This window comes from Protopterus annectens, chromosome 6.part0, assembly GCF_019279795.1.
Source record: "Protopterus annectens isolate FY-2018-M chromosome 6.part0, PAN1.0, whole genome shotgun sequence".
Taxonomy (NCBI): Eukaryota; Metazoa; Chordata; order Ceratodontiformes; family Protopteridae; genus Protopterus; species Protopterus annectens.
Genome location: NC_056737.1, coordinates 622,379,355 through 622,397,880, shown reverse-complemented (window position 1 = coordinate 622,397,880; position 18,526 = coordinate 622,379,355). Strand labels below are relative to the sequence as shown.

Sequence of the window (18,526 nt, the reverse complement as noted above, 5' to 3'; positions counted from 1 at the left end):
CTCATTTTCTTGTTGTTACTCTGGTATCTGTTTGGGATGCACATGTAAGTAATTTCTACTTGAGGCCAAATCTTTCTGTAAAGATGTTAATACCATTAGTCAAATGTTAGGTCCTGTGTCTAGGCCTAGGATTTTCCAGTTAGATTTTCTTAATTTCAGTTGTGCACTATTTACGTCAGTGCTCCTTATTCTTTCTTTTATTTCTTCTATCCATTCAACACCTTTACGTTCAACAGGGTCTTTGTGAGTGATTATTCAAAATGTACCTATGTCTTCATTTTTTAGTGGTGGTTCTTTTCCTTTTGCTTTGTTTCTCCTTTCTCTCTCAACCCTTTTTGGGTCATCAGTGGATTACTTATTTTATACCTTTCCTTTGTTTATCTGCATACCTTCTAAGGTTTTTTTCTGCTTGTGCTGATATTTTTAGTTTATTATTGGAAATCAGACTTTTTTGATACTGTGTGTTGCTTTTACCACATCTGTCTTTTTAAGTATTTATTGATGATCTCTTCCTTTTCTGTATTCTTCTAACAATAATACTTGTCTTAATTGCTTTAGAATTTTCTATATTTGATACTTCCATGGTGACGGTCTATTTGTTGCTTTCATTTCCTTTATCACTGTCCATTTTTGTGGTAACACTTAACTGTTATTAGTTCAGCTGCACAGTACTATAACATATTTAATTCTATTAAATCATATGAATGTCTTTTAAATAGCCTAAATGTATTCTTATATTGTACCAACCTTCTAACATTTTTGGATGGGGGGGGGGGGTGTTTATTTGCTGCAATTATTTTTTCATCTATCTTAACATGTATAACCATCTCTGTTTAAATCAAGTTCTTCCCCTTAGATCATTTTCTTCTGGACTAAGAGCATAATTTTTCCTCTCTGTTTCTTGTAAGTCTTCAACAGAAAGTTCCAAAACATCTTCCTGTGACATATCCTCATATAGAAAAGAAAAATCACTGTATTTCTGCAAACCATACCCTCATATTTATTTATCTGTCTTTATTGACCGTGAATGTCCGACTGGTGTAAAAGCTGTTTTTCTCCCTGGGCCTCCAAAAAGCTGTATACAGATTTACAATTTTTAAAATACTCTCAATGTTATGTGCATAATTTGAAGGAAAACTTGATATAATTGAAGGCAACAATAAAACAATTTTAACATTTTAGAGATACAGACTGCTCAGTGCACAATGAAATCAAAAATTTTTCATACAGTGAATAATGCTATCAATTAGCAGGGCAGTAGTACTGCTTAAAAGAACATTATGCAGTCTGAAAGTTTACATGCATTGGTTTAAGGGGTAGGGTTGATAAAAATAAAAGTACAAATCAGTTAAGGAAGGCAAACAGTATTGAGATGTAGAGCTAGAAGAGAAAAAATATTGTTGCTTGCTTAGGATCATAATTTGTAGTGATATGCTTGGAAAAGATGTAGTGTAGTAAGCTGCTAGGATATTTAATCAGGAGAAAAAAGTGAAATATGGGGTGGAGAAAGGTATAACTGTGAGATGAGACATGATGAGGGGTAGGGAATAGAAGAGTTAATGGTGGGTTGAGAGATATAGGTGATAAGGACAGGAGAGATGTTACAGAAGTATAAAAAGTTTTGTTCTGCACTACAGAAGAGTGAATGCAGATTTGTAGGAAAAAGTATGGACAGGGGATATGATGTGGTTATATGCTTTGATTGTCCAAGAGTGGAGTATGAACAGAGCCAGGTGTCATTCAGATGTTGTTTCAATAGTACCTTGAATTTAGTTGTTTTGTTTGTTTTCATAAACTTTAGCATTGGATGCATCCTGCTCCACCTGCTGCTCCTCCATATGGGGACCCATTGGCCCATCATGCCACAACATTACCTGTATCAGAGTTCCCACTGTTTCTTGTTCCTTCCCTTTCTATGCAACATCAACTGAACTTTCATGCGAGTTTCCCACAAGAGGCTCCAAGATATCACCCTGTGGCAAATATTCAGACGCATCATGTTCCATCCACTGCTCCTCTATTTGGTGACCCACTGGCCCATCAAATTGCAAGTATGTAAGCTCTGTTGAGAAAGAAAGCAAAGGAAATGTGTAGTGTGTAGAATGTACTTGCACATGATGGAATGTTATACAGTACTGAAACTTACTAAGTGCTGTGTGTGGCAATGTGTTTGTCTTTATATAGCACTGAACTATACTACGCGTATACCTGTTTCTTATTAGTAACCAGTAAAAAGACACTTGTGACAAAAAGTAAGTCATCTTTTCTAGTGAACTGTTATGATTAAGGAATTGGTATAGCTACAAGATAAATTGTCCTTTTGCCCATATGGAGACGTTCTGTAGCAATAAAAGTGGATTTTAATGTCAGAGTTGGTAGGAAAATAAAATTATTGAATGACATTTTACTAAAGGTTTGCAATAAAAAGTGTGTATGATAACATTGCTTTACGTTTTTGTACAAAAATATGGAAGAGCTGATGCATCAATCTTTTTATACTCCCGCAATCAGCTTTATTAAACAAACTATTCTTTCTTTTAAAGATAAAAAGTGCCAGGTCCAGACTCACTGCCTCCTGAATTTTATGATTTATGTGAATGTTTTTGTGCCTTATCTTCATAGAATTTTTATTATCTTAGCTGTTTCTCCTAAATTAGTAGACCTATTTTTTCACTAGCCAGAGTAGTTTTAATTCATAAAGCTGGTAAAAATAATATTATTTTATCAAAACTCTGGTGTGGTAGTTTGTAAAACTGAAGGTCATGTAAGGTGCTACTAGAAGTCAAATCCTCTCCTAGGGAAAAGGAGGTTCATTGCCATTCACTAGAAGAAAAAATCTGTGCAAATCTGGTATAAATGATTGTGACTTGCCCCTACTGGAAAAAGAGGTGCAAAATGGAGTAACAAACAAAACAGTACTTGTGTTACAATCATGTAATGTGAACAGATGTCTAACTGTGCTGAGATGCAGCGACTTGAGTACATAAAAGAAGTCTAGTGTTGGTCAAATAAGTCCAGTTACAAACAGAGCTGTGGCACAGCAAAAATGAAATGAATTGAACCAAAATATTTACAGAAGGCAAGAGTAGATGGACAATTTGCAGTCAGAGATGCAATTTTGCAAATTGAAATTTGGCTTGAAAGTGATGACTCTAGCTCTTAAGGGTGTAAGAAAGACAGAGCTAATGATGAAGATAAGAAGTTTTTCTAAGTGTTTTGCTAAAAAAAGTAGAACTTGTACAAAAGACAATAGAATATATTTATGCAACAAAGGACTAATCAAAATCAAGAGAGAAATTAAATGTTCTGTCAGTTGTGTATAGCTCTGCATGCTGAAGTCAGAGCATTAACTGAGAGTATAGAAATGTTAACCAGCAGACATAACTATCTTTAAACCGAGAAAATCAATAGTAATGTTGGAACAGATAATTCCTAAAATTAAGTGAGATAGTTTTTCTAGGACCTTGAACAGTAAAAGAAATGTCAAAATAGAATAGACAAAGAAGTTGGCATGTTGAAGAGCCCCCCCCCCCTTAAACTTTATGTGCAAGTTGGAACATAGAAACATATGATTAAACCTGAAAGTACTAAATCAGATGACATCCCAAGTCAAAAAGGAAAAGGGCAAAATGATCTGGAGTTGGAATTTGAAAAACTAAGAAATCTATTTCAAATTCTGGTTGATGTGTGGGTACAAAGTGCAAAGGAAAAACTTTGGTGGGAGTTACCAAAAGTTAACAGGTTAACAATGCCCTGCTTAGTCTAAAGTATCAGAATGTGTAAGCTGCAAATGAATTAGTATAGGCTGAACTCCAGGTGGTTGATGATAAAGTCAAGATCTGTTCACAAACTTATACTCAGAGCAGTGAAGTGGCCTAACTTGTACAACAAAAGAAACCAGGAAGTATAAACGAGGGTAAATGTTTGGCACCATTTAATGAGGCAGTCAAAGGGCCACGTAAAAAATGCAGAGATGCAATAACAGTAGCTTAAGTCCACATAATACATCAAGTAGTTGGGATAAAAATGCAAAAAAGAATGAAAGCTTTATTAATTTGTTGCAGAAAGAAATGAGAAAGCTGTGTTGTACAATTAATACAGTTGGTTATTCTCAAGCTAAACGCTATTTTCAACCTTTCTATCTTTATACTAAGTAACAAGCCAATGTGTCTTTCAACCAATGCTCATGCTGAACTGAGAACAAAAAATCATACTGGTGTAACAAACCTATGAAAAGAAAATAATTCCTCAAAGAGAAGAAAAATGCTGATGGAGATGACCAGTATAGAAGCTATAGAAGTAGCTGAACAGATCTCTGCTGAAGGCCAGGTGAACATGCCTGGTCTGATCCTAGAAAAAAAAAAACAGGTTCGTCTCTGCAGCTTTGAGGCCTCAAGTCAAACTGGAAGTGTACAAAATGTTTTTGATATGCTCTGATGAATACAGTACACTTATTATCTCTTAATCAACAGACTTAATTTTACTTATTTAAAATCACACTTAATGCCACGGTACAGTATGATTTTATTAGTTGATATTGCTGACCCACACAGACACAAGCTGAGAGTCATGGTGTAGTAATCTCTATGTGGAGTTTGTGGAACTGCAGTATTGGAGGATCCACCCCTATCCTGTGTTGAGCTGGCCATACCCACTTATAAAATAAAAAAAAGGGGGGGGGTCTAGAGACGGAAAAGCAGAGAGCTTTGCCTCTTGAGAAGGAGAATGTAAGAGTTGAGACTCTGAGCAAGTTTATTGTGAGAAGAGAGATTTGTCAGGCAGGCCATTCCTCTGGTTGATAAAAATATGCCTGACCTGTATATAAAACTAAAGGGACTAAAACATTTTCACTGCTTGTATCTTACTATCCCTATCCATAGGCAAGAGCTTACAGTTTCTCATTTCTTGTATTGTCTTCTGTTTAGTCTCTTTCCACACATCCTTAGCTACCATAACATAATCCTTTTTAATCCATATTTCTAAATACTTAATTTTATCATGTCCCCATAAATATGGGTATTGCTGAACCAATTCACGTGGCAGTACATAGTTTATAGCTATAGCCTTTGATTTAGCTTCATTAATTTTATAATCCAAAAAACCTGAAAATGTCTCAATGTTCCACCACATTGAGATGTCCTTTTCTGGTTCCATCAAGTTCAAAATAATATCATCTGCAAATAAATCCAAATTTTCTGGACTACCATACCAATTATACCTTTGAAATTCTGGGTCCCTTATTTTCTTTGCCAGTAGTTCTAAATATAATGCAAATAACAAAGATGAAAGAGGATACCCCTGCCTGATTCCTCTATTCAAATACAACTTATCAGAGAAGAACCCTTCCACTTTGATTTTTACCTCCAATCCCTTGTGTATCCTGTGACATCCCTCCTGTGGGCCAGTAATCAAGAAGCCTGAATCTAAACCACTGACACTGAGGGACATTAGAACAAAAATAGATACACATCGAATTTTCAGATGCGGCTCTCTGCACCAAACACAGTTTTGCTTAGGAGCACCCAGGGAGCACACTCCAGGTCCTGGGGCTGGATTTTCTCTCCAGGCACCAAATAGAACTTCACCTTTCTCTCTGCCGTAGCAAGTAGCTGACACGCACACACAGACACACACACACACACACACACACACACACACACACACACACACACACACACTCTCTTTAAAGTTTGATTCACACACACACACACACACACACACACACACACACACACACACTCACACACACACACACACACACACACACACACACTCACACACACACACACACACACACACACACACACACACACACACACACACACACACACACAACTGGGAAAGGCTGGCACAGATTCACCTGCTGTGGCACCTTCACCCAGTCTGTAAGTATAGAACAGAGAGTGTGTTGTAACTTTAAAAAGCATTTCAAAGTGAGGGGACATGAATATAAATAGAGAGCACATGCAGGCAGCAGTGCCATTTTGAGAGAACAGACAGAGTTTTAACATGTATGGGTGCAGTAGTCAGTCTGTTTATAAGTTTTTAATTTTAAGTTACTAAGCCTCAATCTTGATGCATTTGTATACAATAAAGCTGTTTGAACCATACCCTCAAATGTTCATCTGTTTTATCCTGACCCAGATGAGCAACATGGTGTCAGAACCGGGACCGAGAGTGCAACTTTTTCAAACCATGAGGTGCAGAGTTAAAGGTGAAGGTACATTGAGCTGACTGGGTGATACAGTGCTCAAACAATTAAAAAAAGGCCAGAAACGAACATCAGGTAACTAAAACTCGCATAAATTATTTATTTTGTAAAGAAAGTGATATGAAGCATTTGCAAAGCACAAAACGCATTATTAATCAAACAAGTAGTACAAAACACAGTAATAATCAAATGAAAGGCACAAAACACATCGTTGATTATACAAAATATTCAAAAAAAAGATATTTGATAGAATTATCAGAAATACTTATGAGGGTGTTCAGAGTTGCTTCCAGTTTGCATAACGAGCATGTTCAAATTAAAATGAGCACAACAATAGTATAACAAGCATAAGAAGAGGTCTAATGGGCATAACAAGTACAATAAAAGTGCAAAATAAGCATAAAAAGCAAGGTGACAGCATGTTTTTTTAGTAAACTACCATGTTTTGACATGACCTACTATTTCGCATTGACCAAAGCTATTCAAACCATAACTAGAGTTGTTTGAAGTATTTCATTGTGTGCAAAGTATTTGCAGTGTGTGCTTTATTACAGTACAGTTATTTCAAAGAGTTTACTTGGTGCAAAATACATTTAGAATATAGTCATTTTGAAAAGTTTTGTGCTGTGTACATTTTATTTGCAGAGTGCAGTCATTTCAAAGTGTTTCTTACACTAATAAGGAGTGGTTTCACAAAGTATATTGGTTTCAAAGACGTATTTCACAAAGTACAGTTATTTCAAAGAGTCTGTTGTGCTACTGGGCATAATTGCAAGTTCTGACATAAATTTCTGGCATATATGCGTGCATGTTCGTGCATGAATCTAAGGGTCTTTATTAGTGTGATGACATGGCAGAGGAATTTTGCAGACCTAGTCCACTTGTGTTTTTGATCATAATATTGCAGAGAATTGGAGAGTATTTGAGCAGGAATAGAATATTTTCATACAGGCAACTTTTTCTGATAAAGATGCATGTACAAGGGCATTTATTTTGCTTAACTTAGTGGGGGGTCAGAAGCTATTGAAAGAGAGTGTTCATTTGTGTATGCACCATGAGTTTATGCAGGAGAAGGGGAAAATCATCATATTGTTGTACAAGCTGAATTAAGGGAGGACCCTGAGCGCTCAAAACGTAAATTTAGAGAAATGTGTAACCCCCAGACAAATGTTAAATTGGAGAGACACCTATTTTATAAAAGAGGCCGAAAGCCAGGATAAACCTTTGCATCTTATATTACTGACTTGAGAAACAAGGCTGAAATGTGCAGGTTTGGTGATTTGAAAGATAAGTTGATAAAAAACAGGCTTGTGTGTAGTGTTAATAATGCTGCAGTGAGAAAGATTTTGCTTCGTGACAGTAATTTAATGTTGAGCAAAGCTACAGAGATTTGTCAGATACATGAGCTTACAGAAAGGCATACAAATATGCTTGCAAGTGATAAGAGCATGGTTTCTGCAGCCTTTAGAGCAAATGTAGGCAGCATGCAGCATGTGGCTAGCAGAAACAGGCCTAAGCACATGACAGCTGCAGCCCCTTCAGGTTTTCCAGGGAGAACCTGTAATTTTCCATTAAGTTCTAAGACTAGTTTAGTAAAACGGACATGCTCAGTGCAGCATAAGGGTGAATCAGTAAAACCTAAGTCAAGTCTTATTGTTAACTGTCACAATTGTTGTGCCAATAATGAATCTAAAAGAGAGAAGTGCTGAACATTTGGTCAGCAATGCCACAAGTGTAGAAATGAAGCCACTTTCAAAAGTTTTGTAAATCAAGCAGGCCTCATTTATTTATTAAGAAAGGTCACTCAAAAAAGCAAGTTGATCATACAGAAAGCTGCAACTCTACTTTCTGTGTAGATGGTGTATTAGTGGAAGGTGAAAAGGTTAATGCACTGGATTTGTTGGCAAAGAACAAAGTGTTTTGCACTGTCCTGATCAATGGTAATCCCATGGAGCTCAAAATACACACTGGTTCAAAGTGCAATGTTATGTCAGCAGAAACATTTGCTAGAGTAAGGGCTGGTGAACAACTTAATTTGGCCAATTGTGTGAAGCATGTTGCTTATGGAGGTGAGGAGATTCAAACCGAAGGCTTAGTAGTGCTTTCATACTGTTCAGCTGGAAACAATTGCAGCTTGCAATTTTATGTAGTCAGAAGACCTGTGCTGTCATTATTAGGTCTCAGAGACAGTTTAAGAATGAAACTTCTTTCTTTTACCAAAGAAGTTCATCATGTAAGCACATGTCCAAGTTCTAGTTTCACCAGCGGTATTTTCTCAGATTATCCTGATATTTTCGAAGAAAAGCTATGCAAACTTCCAGTTGTGTACTACATGAAGTTAGACCCAGAGGTCAGTCCAGTGGTCAGACCAGTGAGAAAAGTTCCGATAGCTATGCAGGACAAAGTCAAGGTTCAGTTAGATAAAATGGTGCAACAAGGTGTGATTTGTCCAGTCACAGAAACAACTGAATGGGTATCTTCCATGGTAGTTGCTCATAAGAAAAGCTCAGATGAAATCAGAATATGCATTGTCTCAAAAGACTTAAACAATGCATCAAAGAGGCCCCCCCATCCTATGCGTACAGTCGAGGAGGTTGCTACCCTTGTGCCAAATGCCACTTTTTTTCTGTCTTAGATGAAAAGAGTTCATTTTGGCAAGTAATGCTTGATCACAAATCTTCACTACTGACTACATTCACTAGCCCATTTGGTAGATACAGATTTCTCAGAATGCCTTTTGGAATAAATTCTGCCAATGAGGTATTTCAGCATGCAATGGAGCAAATTTTTCAAGTTATCCGTGTGCTATAATCATAGTTGATTTACTAGCTGGAGGCAGTGTTGAAGCAGAGCATGACAGAAACCTCAGGAAAGTTCTGGAGGAGCCTCAAGCCTGAAGTGTTTGTATATAATAAAGCTGCTTGAACCGAACCCACAACTGTTCATCTGTTTTATCCTGACTGGATGAGGGATAGTAAGGTAGTTTCACTGCCACCAGCCAGCTACTTTGAGGCTCTTACCAGGGCACCCAATTACTCTTAGTAAAATTAACACCTAAACAAATGGTAGTATTTTGACTAAACACAAGGCTTTCAGGAGTGGCCACGGTGTCATCAAATAAATATAAGTACTCTCAAAGGTTAAAATATTCCCTAAAATTCCAGCCACAATGAAAAGTTTAAATATATTTAATAAATAAAAAGAAAGTGAAAATACTGAATATCTATTTACAATAAATATCAGAGTTTCAGTCACAGGAAATATTAAAAACAACACAGATGGAAAGGTTCACACAGATACAGAAAAACAATACTTAACTAATCTCACTATATTTTTCTGACTAATCTAAAGAGTTACTGTCCCTCCCCTAGTTTACTTACTAGAGCAAGGCAAGATGATATGGGTGAGTGGTCCTTTATCAGGCTTCACAAACAGACTGCTGAGATCTAAGTGAAATCTCTCACTAATATTTAAATATCATTTCATTGCTGGCTATAGAATGACATCACATCTGGTCATCTGACTCTGGTTCCCATACTGCTGTCTTTACTAGAACCTGAACCTGAATCTAGCACATAATACACACACACACACACACACACACACACACACACACACACACACACACACACACACACACACACACACACACACACAGCTTTGCTAAGATGTGATATAGCATCTGGAAGCTGTAAAACAATTTTAACATTTCCACTCTTCCTACAGAGCTACTAAGCCAGGCTTCTCACTGACATTTCATCTCTGGCTGCAGTCAAAACTGTAAGATACAATCTTTATGGCCTAAACCTGGTAATTTAATTTAAGACTATTTTTAAAAGTTAGCTGAACTGAGATTAACCTCTTCTCTTCCAGTATCCTCTGTTACAATATATTAATTTCAACAGCTACAATACAGTCTGACATACAGGTGTATTTCTTTTCTGTTCAGCAGGACCCACTGTTGGTACATTTTTATCATAAGCAGCTTTACAAATACATTTTTCAACACAAGCATCTGTGCAAATCAGCTTGATATACAAATGACATATAATTCTTTACAAAATTCCAGCTAGCTATGCTGGTATATGTTACACATCCACAGCCTTACGTCTCCTATACCTCGCATCATCAAATCTCCTTTTAATCAAGTTTATTATTGTATCAGGAAATGCAAATGCTTCCATTGTTCTACTCTTAAAATCACTGCCTAGTGTGTTAAATGCATTCTCTGCATCAAAACCCACCATTAACTGTTTTCTTATATTCTCCTTCCCTCTGGATCATCATTGTTCTGCTAATGTTGCCAAGTGTTTGCCTGTACTTCACAAAAATACATTGATCCATATCTATCAATTTTGGCACCACCTTTGCCATTGTTTTAGTCATTATAGACAGAAAAACTTTATAATCATGGTTTAAAACTTAAATAGGCCTATATGAAGCTGGGTCCAGACGGGTTTTTACTGTCTTTTAAGTACTAAAGCATAAAACAGCAGGCAGACCACCATAGAAACTCACATAAAAACTTAAAATTTAATAATTGTAAACAGCAGTAAAACAGTAAAATACTAGATAGTGCACAAAAGGATGACACTTTCAGAAGTATTTCCTTCTTCAGATCCAAATGCATCATCACATCCTACCATTCATAAACCATTACATATCCAATCAGAAAACTAAAATGAAAACTCCTCCAGCAGCATCCAGTCAAATAGCTTCAACACAGCTTACGTCCCTTCAGGACTGGCTTTAAAGGTATGCCATTCATTCCCGGCTATCTATCTGCTCTAAGTTTGGCTATCCACTTCACTTCAGTAATCTCTGTGTTGTTTAATAAATCACCACCTCTAGGATTAATTTGCCACACATCCAACAACAGAAATGTAAAACCTTACCCTTACATTCCTGTATGTGTTCAGATAGTGCATTATGCTTCACAGCCCTCATAAAGTCACTTAAATGCTGAAGGATATGCTCCTTCAGCATTCTGTTAGTTTTACTGACATAAAATGATGGGTAATGAATCAGTGTATAAACAGTCTTTGCAGCACCTGCATGGAAAAGTTCCTATCTTAGTACTGATCACTACTAAGCTAGGAACTTTTCCATGCAAGCACTGCAAAGCCTGTTTGTACATTGATAGCAGTAACATATTTATACACCAGGTTTCTGGTAGATCTTATGGCTGTAAAGGCTATGCAACTTGTGTTAACAAGAATCTTGTGCATATTGCTAAGTGCATCCATTGCCCTTCATTTTATGTTGGTAACTCCTGTGCTTTTTATATGTCTCTAAAGTATTTTCTTTTGGAACAGTGGAAAAGGTTTAATGTGCAAAGTCTCTCTGCATGCTTTATTATCAGAAGAATGAAAAGCATAGTCCCCCTCTGATGATTCACTTTCCACTGGACAAACTTTTGCATTTCCTCCACCTGTTATGCATCAAAAATTACCTTGATCCTCAAGGAAAAATATTCTGAAGACAGCAGGATATAGCAGCGTAAACCTCACACTTGCCTCTTGATATTCCCTGATTACTAGAGTAAATTTGTTTCACTTCTGCCTGGTAAACAGTGAACAATCATTTTCCACAAACATTCTACTGTGTCCAATTTTTAATGCTGTGGCCTTTTGCCAGGATCAACTCTTTCCACTGGTAGGTGTGCAGCTTTACCAATAAATGTCTTGGCTGCTTTCTCATGGCCAGATTTGGAGCATATACATGGTGTGCCCTGTCAATTAACAATTCCTGCTATGGAATACCATTCCAGTTGTTTAATTGTTAATAGTCTGTTCCTTCTAGTTCCCCTGGTACAGCAGGAAATCGTAGATTTTCCCTACATGTTCTGTCCTCTAATTCTACCATTTATTGAAACACCACTTATTGAGCAGTTCATACTCAGCCAGTCTTTTCATTTTGATCTCTGTTTTTGCTGTTTTATCAGCTTATCTGAATATCTTTTTAAAGCTTCTTACATTTTTCCAGCATTTTGTTATTTGAGTTGCTGTACTCCTTTGGTGTTTATTGATTTTAATCAGCACTGAGAAAATTTGAATTTGACTTGTATTTTCTTCTATATTATTGGAAGCCATATCTTGCACTAGAGCTGTAGCTTGAACTGTTTTTTTTTTTTTTTTTTTTTTTTTGTGCTGAGCAGCTACAGAATTTTTCCCAGTCAGTATTTTCTCTCCATGTTTGAGTTGATATTCTTTCAGACTCTTAGTTTCTTTGTTGCTGGTATCCAGACAGTAACTGAAATTTTAAACATGCTGACGATATTGGTTATTATTTTTTCCCCAGTTTCTATTTTCACACTGGGAAAGCTGAAGTTAAGGTGGTGATCAGTGTGCAGCCATCTTGGAACACCTCAAAGCTGTTTTCCTTTAAGAAGTTATCAGACTGACATAGCTTAAGAGACTTATGCTTGCTTTTCATTTCATAATGATCACGTCGGGGCTAGCGACTTAGCAATGTAAACAATGGCTCTAGATTATGTGGTTACATTGACTAATGTTGATGTAACATTCCAACACCATGTTAAAATGGAAAATGGGTCTGGACATCTCACTACAAATAAGGTGTACTTTAAAGTATAGTCTTCGTTGCTTGCTAACTATTGCAGTATGTTTGTGTACACACAAACATTTAAGTACATGTATAGCATACATATTATCTGCATTGCCTTTATTTAAAAACAGAGTCTTAGTTTGAGCTAGTAGCTGCTTATTTTCATTTCCATTTACAGTAGTTCTTTTCACACAAGTTTTTTTTCTCTGATGAGTATCATTCATGCATGCTATGCATTCTGCTGTGAAGCTGAAAACTTAGTACATCTAGAGGAAAGAATCATTTATAAATGTCCGAGAGTGGTTTAGTGTTAGAATACAGGAAGTTGAATATCTGTGTTTTGTCTGGAAGGGCACAGCGATTTGTCACATCGGCTTGAGACAATGCTGGGCAAAGTTCTGGAAGTCAGTACCAATTTGGCGCATTTAGTAGTATTCTAAATGTTTGGCTTTCAACAGTTTTTTAAGGGTGATGAGTATTTAAACCTACATCAGTGATTTCTGCAAATCTCTGGTGAAGGAAATCAAAAGAATATCTCAGTATGCACTGTTATAATTTATATGGTTGTGTACAGCTTGTATATAGTTACTGCAGTGAATACCTTGACAATATATAATTTTATATCTATTGAGGAAATGTACTTTTTATTTTTCAGCAACTTAAACATCCAAATTTGGTGAATCTTCTTGAAGTTTTTAGAAAGAAGAGAAAACTTCACTTAGTTTTTGAGTACTGTGATCACACTGTCTTGCATGAGCTGGACCGATATCCAAGAGGGTAAGTGATAAACTGTTATGCATGTATTTTGAAAGTACAGTTATGGCCTTGTGGTCATTTTGAGCAATGTGTTAGCTAAAAGGAGGGTAAACTAGTGATAATGTAAATAACAGTAACTGGGATCCGGTTTACTGTGGGAGAGTTGGCCAATACTACTAATATTGCTTTCTACATATTCTGCTTTTCTTGTCACACTTCCTGCCTCTAATACTTTCTGATTAGTCCTTAAACTACATTATTGATGAGTATTTCCTTTCTAAGCTTCTCAATGGCTGCCATATGTACTGTTTTCAGAAAAAAAAAAAAAATTATGTGTGTGCTACTCAGAACAGTTCCACTACTGCATTATATCCTTAAAAATTAAATTATCAAAATGCCACGCCCTACACTTTTTAAATGTAACGTTTCACTCTAGTGAATAATGTTTAACATACTGTAACCATACTGAGTTGTGTTATTTACTTTTTTTTTTTTTTTACTTTGATTATCCTGAGCTTATTTTATTGTCTTGATCTAATTTTTATTATGTTTATTATCTTAGTCATTATTCATGAAACAGTACAGTTTCATTGTTCTAATCTTTATGTTGTTAATTCTGATCTCATTTTATTGTAATTGTCTACAGTTTATTGTCTATGCATTGCTTGTCCCACATCTGACCTAGATCATGAGTAAAAAGGGTGCTTGGACCAGCTCACCTAATTGGTTAGCAAACATAAGTAAATAAAACATGTCTGCATAAATAGTATGTGTGAATGAATGATAGCATTTTGTTACTCTGTACTTGTGCTTTGCAACTCCACGTCAGACATCATAAATACGATTTTTCTTTAAATGTATTCTACTGTAACGTTAACTTTAATTACTGTGTTATTTAACATTTTTACAATCAGGCAATTGGGTATGATTTTTTTAGTTATTTAGCTTGCTAGTCTCACAGATCATACTCTAGAATATGTAACATTTGATCAGAGAATTTTGCCAAATTTCTTATTTTAAATTCACTTATATACTAAGGAATCATTCTTCACTGTTTGTGATAATGCTGGAAGGAAAAAAAATCTCCTGAACATTGCAATGGAAGTAAATTAACTAACACCTACCACTCGGGATGTGACATATATGTGAGTATTGTTTCACCTGTGCATACATGCATGTACACACATGCGCACACATACACACATCCCACACTCTATAACAGTGGTACAGTGGCTAATGATTGGATATTTTTATGTATGCTTTAGTAACAGTCTGACCTTCATCCATCCACAACCCTTTTTCTCATTTTTGCACATGGGGTTAGTGTGTCACTTCAAAAGTGACAGTCATCTAGATCCAAGGTTCACACAGCCGGGTGGCTCGCCCTAATGCAGTTCTTTCATACCACACACTTGCACTCACATTCACACCTATGGCAAATTTTACAGTGTCCAGTCCACCTATTGTATGTCTATGGACTATGGGTGGAAACCCAAACAAACACAAGGTGGACATGCAGACTCCACCCAGAAAGCAGAACAGCTGAGAATCAAACCAGGGAGCCTCTTAATGTGAGACAACAAAGCTATCCATTGCTCCCCTGTGCTGTGTAACCTTATGCCTTATAAATGTTCTAGTTCATTGCAATGATATTACTGTTTGTAAAATGGATGACTTACATGGAAATAGTGTAGGAACCCTGGAGTCTGACATGGTCTTTTCAGGTTCCATAACTGTTACGGACTTGGTTGTTGGTATAGCTGTAGGATGTAGGTGAATACAAAAGTGGATGACATGAGTTTTGAAGCAAGTTTGGATATTGTTAGGGCCAGCAGGATGTATAAATATGAATCATGCAGCTAGCGGGCAACTTTGCTGAAGTATGCATGGGAAAAGTGAGTAGTGTGCAGTTGCAGCATTAAAACAGCATATTGAAAAAGCTGCAGGTAAATCTGACATGTACATTAGTACGTATTCTGCTTTCTGAATAAGTAATAGTAAAGGAATCTAGTTTACTTATGTAACCAGTGCTCAGTTACTCTTGTCACAGCAAGATTCCAGGCTTTAACCTTTCACCTGTCTATTAAGGCATCTTCACCAGAAGAGTGACATCTTCAATCTTAGAGAGTAAACGGTGTTAAACCCTTATATTATACGGGTCTATATTAGAAGACCGAACATTTAGGTTATCCAGCACCTAAACATCGATCTTCTAATATTGAACCGCACAATGTCGAACGTCCCAGGGAAACACGTCCCTCGGCCACAACACAAAAAACATTATTTTACATCTAAATTAAGTGGGGGGCTTTGCCCCCCACACCCCCCAACGCGGGGGGCTGTGCCTCTCACACCCCCCTTACCAAATATACCAACTCCGAGATCGCTCAACAGTAGGAAAGTAGCAAACTCCGGCGAATGGCCAAGGGAAATCTTTCCCTGCATTAAATCGGCCGTTCGCTGTTTTTTGCTTTCAAGATTAGAAGATCGATGTTTAGGTGTTGGATCACCTGAACATTCGGTCTTCTAACATAGACCCTATTATACAGCAATACAGGCCTTTGTGCTGAGCTGGGAAAATGACTGGCAAGAAGAACTTGGGCCAAGTGTTTAGGACCAGTGACAAAATGGCCAACAAAAATAATTGACTAGTTGCCATTTGACGTAATGGATTGTCTTATAAAATCCAGCTCTCCATTATCTTCATCCTCCAACATAGCATGCAATCTGGTGAATATTTAGTCCTCAGTTGATCAAAGAGGTATTGTTTCTAGTTGCAGAAAAATGATAGTTTCAAGTCAGAAGCTTATCACTGACCCATTTTCAGTATCTGTATGGAGACAAATGCAGCAATTATTTAGAACATTGCCCCCATAACTGCGGGCTCAGAATACTGGATGACTGTTACCTGAGGTCTAGTACTGATTGTAATGGACAATACCGCCATCAGAAGTAGAGTGCTAATTTTGCCATTCCATTTCTGGGGGAACTCCCTTCTTAGCCCTTTAAACTGATACTTTTTTCAAAGAAGTAGAGGGGGGATGGGGGGACAACCCCTGACAAACTGAAGTAAGAAAATCACCCACCATAATCTGTCAGAATGTTACAATAGCAATGACTGTCAAAAAAGCTACATTCTTAACATTCTGAGAGCTAAATAAATGTTTCAGCAAGGCCCAATACTCTTCACCACAAATCCTACAATTCATCATGAATTTGTTAGTACTGTTTTTTTTTTTTAAATAAATCAATCTTTTCAGACTATTAAACATGTCCATTCACACTAAAGCATACCAGAATGTCACAATTTCAATCTAACGTAACTGGCAGAGCAGAGAGACAATGAATACTAATTTTAATTAGGCAGTGGATAGTCCAGGCTAGTGTCTCTGAATAAGCTACATGTTCTTTATTGTTCTTGTAAGACCTCACAGTATCTGCTGCCATGGCTTAAGATGTTAAAATTGATTTCAGAATTCTGAATAATTACCTTGAAGGACATAAAATTCCAACTGCCTTCATAGGCGCCGGAAGATGTTGAAGACTGGAGGGACAGAGGGTGAGAGGGGCACTCAGTGATCTAAAAAGGGCAATTTTTTAAAACTATTTACTACCACAACATAGGTTCACTTGGGCATTTTAAGTTTAGCCATTTCTCTTTTGGTGCTTGAATTAACATTTCATGATTGATTGGTCTTACGGGATTGTGCGAACATTACAATACTGAAGTAACTGAGACACATTGGAAACATGAGCCACAAAGCATTATAGAGAATGATGAAGTGTATATCACATGGAATCACAGATTACCAACACTTCAGGTCAAAAAACAGATGTGGAAAAACCAGACATAGTAGTCCATGAAAAGAAGATAAAAGTAGCATTGATCACTGAAATTGCTACACCCAGTGATTACAGTGTCTTATGTACAGAGACACACAGTCATAAAATACCAGGATTTGCAGGCAGAAACAAGAGCAATGTGGAAGAAAGATACCCAGACAGTTCCAATAGTAGAAGGAGCAATAGGTCTCATAAAAAAAGAATTTACAGTCTTATTTAGATATGCTACCAATATATGTAACTCCTTATGAATTATAGGAGTCACTTCTGGGCAAATTCTGGATGCTGTGAAGACCACCTTTGGCTAACATCAAAGACTGAAGCAATACTAATTTCACAAATTTTAATCATACTTTGACTTATGAATTGGGGTCCTTTTCTGTCGTGGTATTAGAAATAAAAAAAAAACCTGGAGAAATTAAACAATGAGGTGTCAATTGACAGTTTATATGTAATAGGGGCCATACTTTTTCTCATATTTTGGAAACTGTTCATAAACTACTTTTTCTAAGAACAGTACAAAGGATACAAAATACAGTGGCTGAGATAATTCGTTAGTAAAATGAATAAAAAGTAAAAAGAGAAAGCCAATGGAATAAAACAAAGCCCAATGGTACATAAACAAAATTTAATGAATGGTAAGCGCTTTCACAAATGCTTCTTTAGACCATATAAAAAATAAAGCAAACCACACCCATATAAATAGTAACAGTCATTGACTATGAACCAATCCCCATTCAAGAGCAATCATCATTTCAACGTAGTATATATAAAAATCTCCAAAGCAATACACATGTAATAATAAAAATAAAAATATATATGTATATGACATAAAATAAAAATAGATAAATGACAAATGCATGTATATAAAATAAATACTTAAACTTCATTAAACCCCAAGTCTCTGTCCCTTTAAAATGGGTCTCAGTGACACCTTCTCATTGAGCCCACTACCTTGGCCCAATCTTAACCTAATCATCAAATGAACCTCCCTAGTTTTGTCAAATTCGTTACATCACCCCCCCCCCCCCGATTAGCTGGGTCCTCTGTTTTTTTGCAACTAAGTAAATATCACATTAATACTGCACATGAGCTAAGAGTAGTATGCGTGTTTATTAATGGAACAGGTTTTACATCAGTATGAATTTT

The 18,526-nt window shown here is 36.6% G+C and overlaps 1 protein-coding gene across 4 annotated transcripts in view; it reads left to right on the top strand.

The window, feature by feature from the left end:
- CDKL1 (cyclin dependent kinase like 1) overlaps positions 1-18,526 on the top strand; it is a 1,528,511-nt gene that overhangs the window by 364,821 nt on the left and 1,145,164 nt on the right. For all 4 annotated transcript variants that reach the window (XM_044074297.1, XM_044074295.1, XM_044074294.1 and 1 more), the window contains exon 2: positions 13,434-13,555. In XM_044074297.1, coding sequence (XP_043930232.1) covers positions 13,434-13,555 — 122 coding nt within the window. The remainder of the gene's footprint in view (positions 1-13,433; positions 13,556-18,526) is intronic.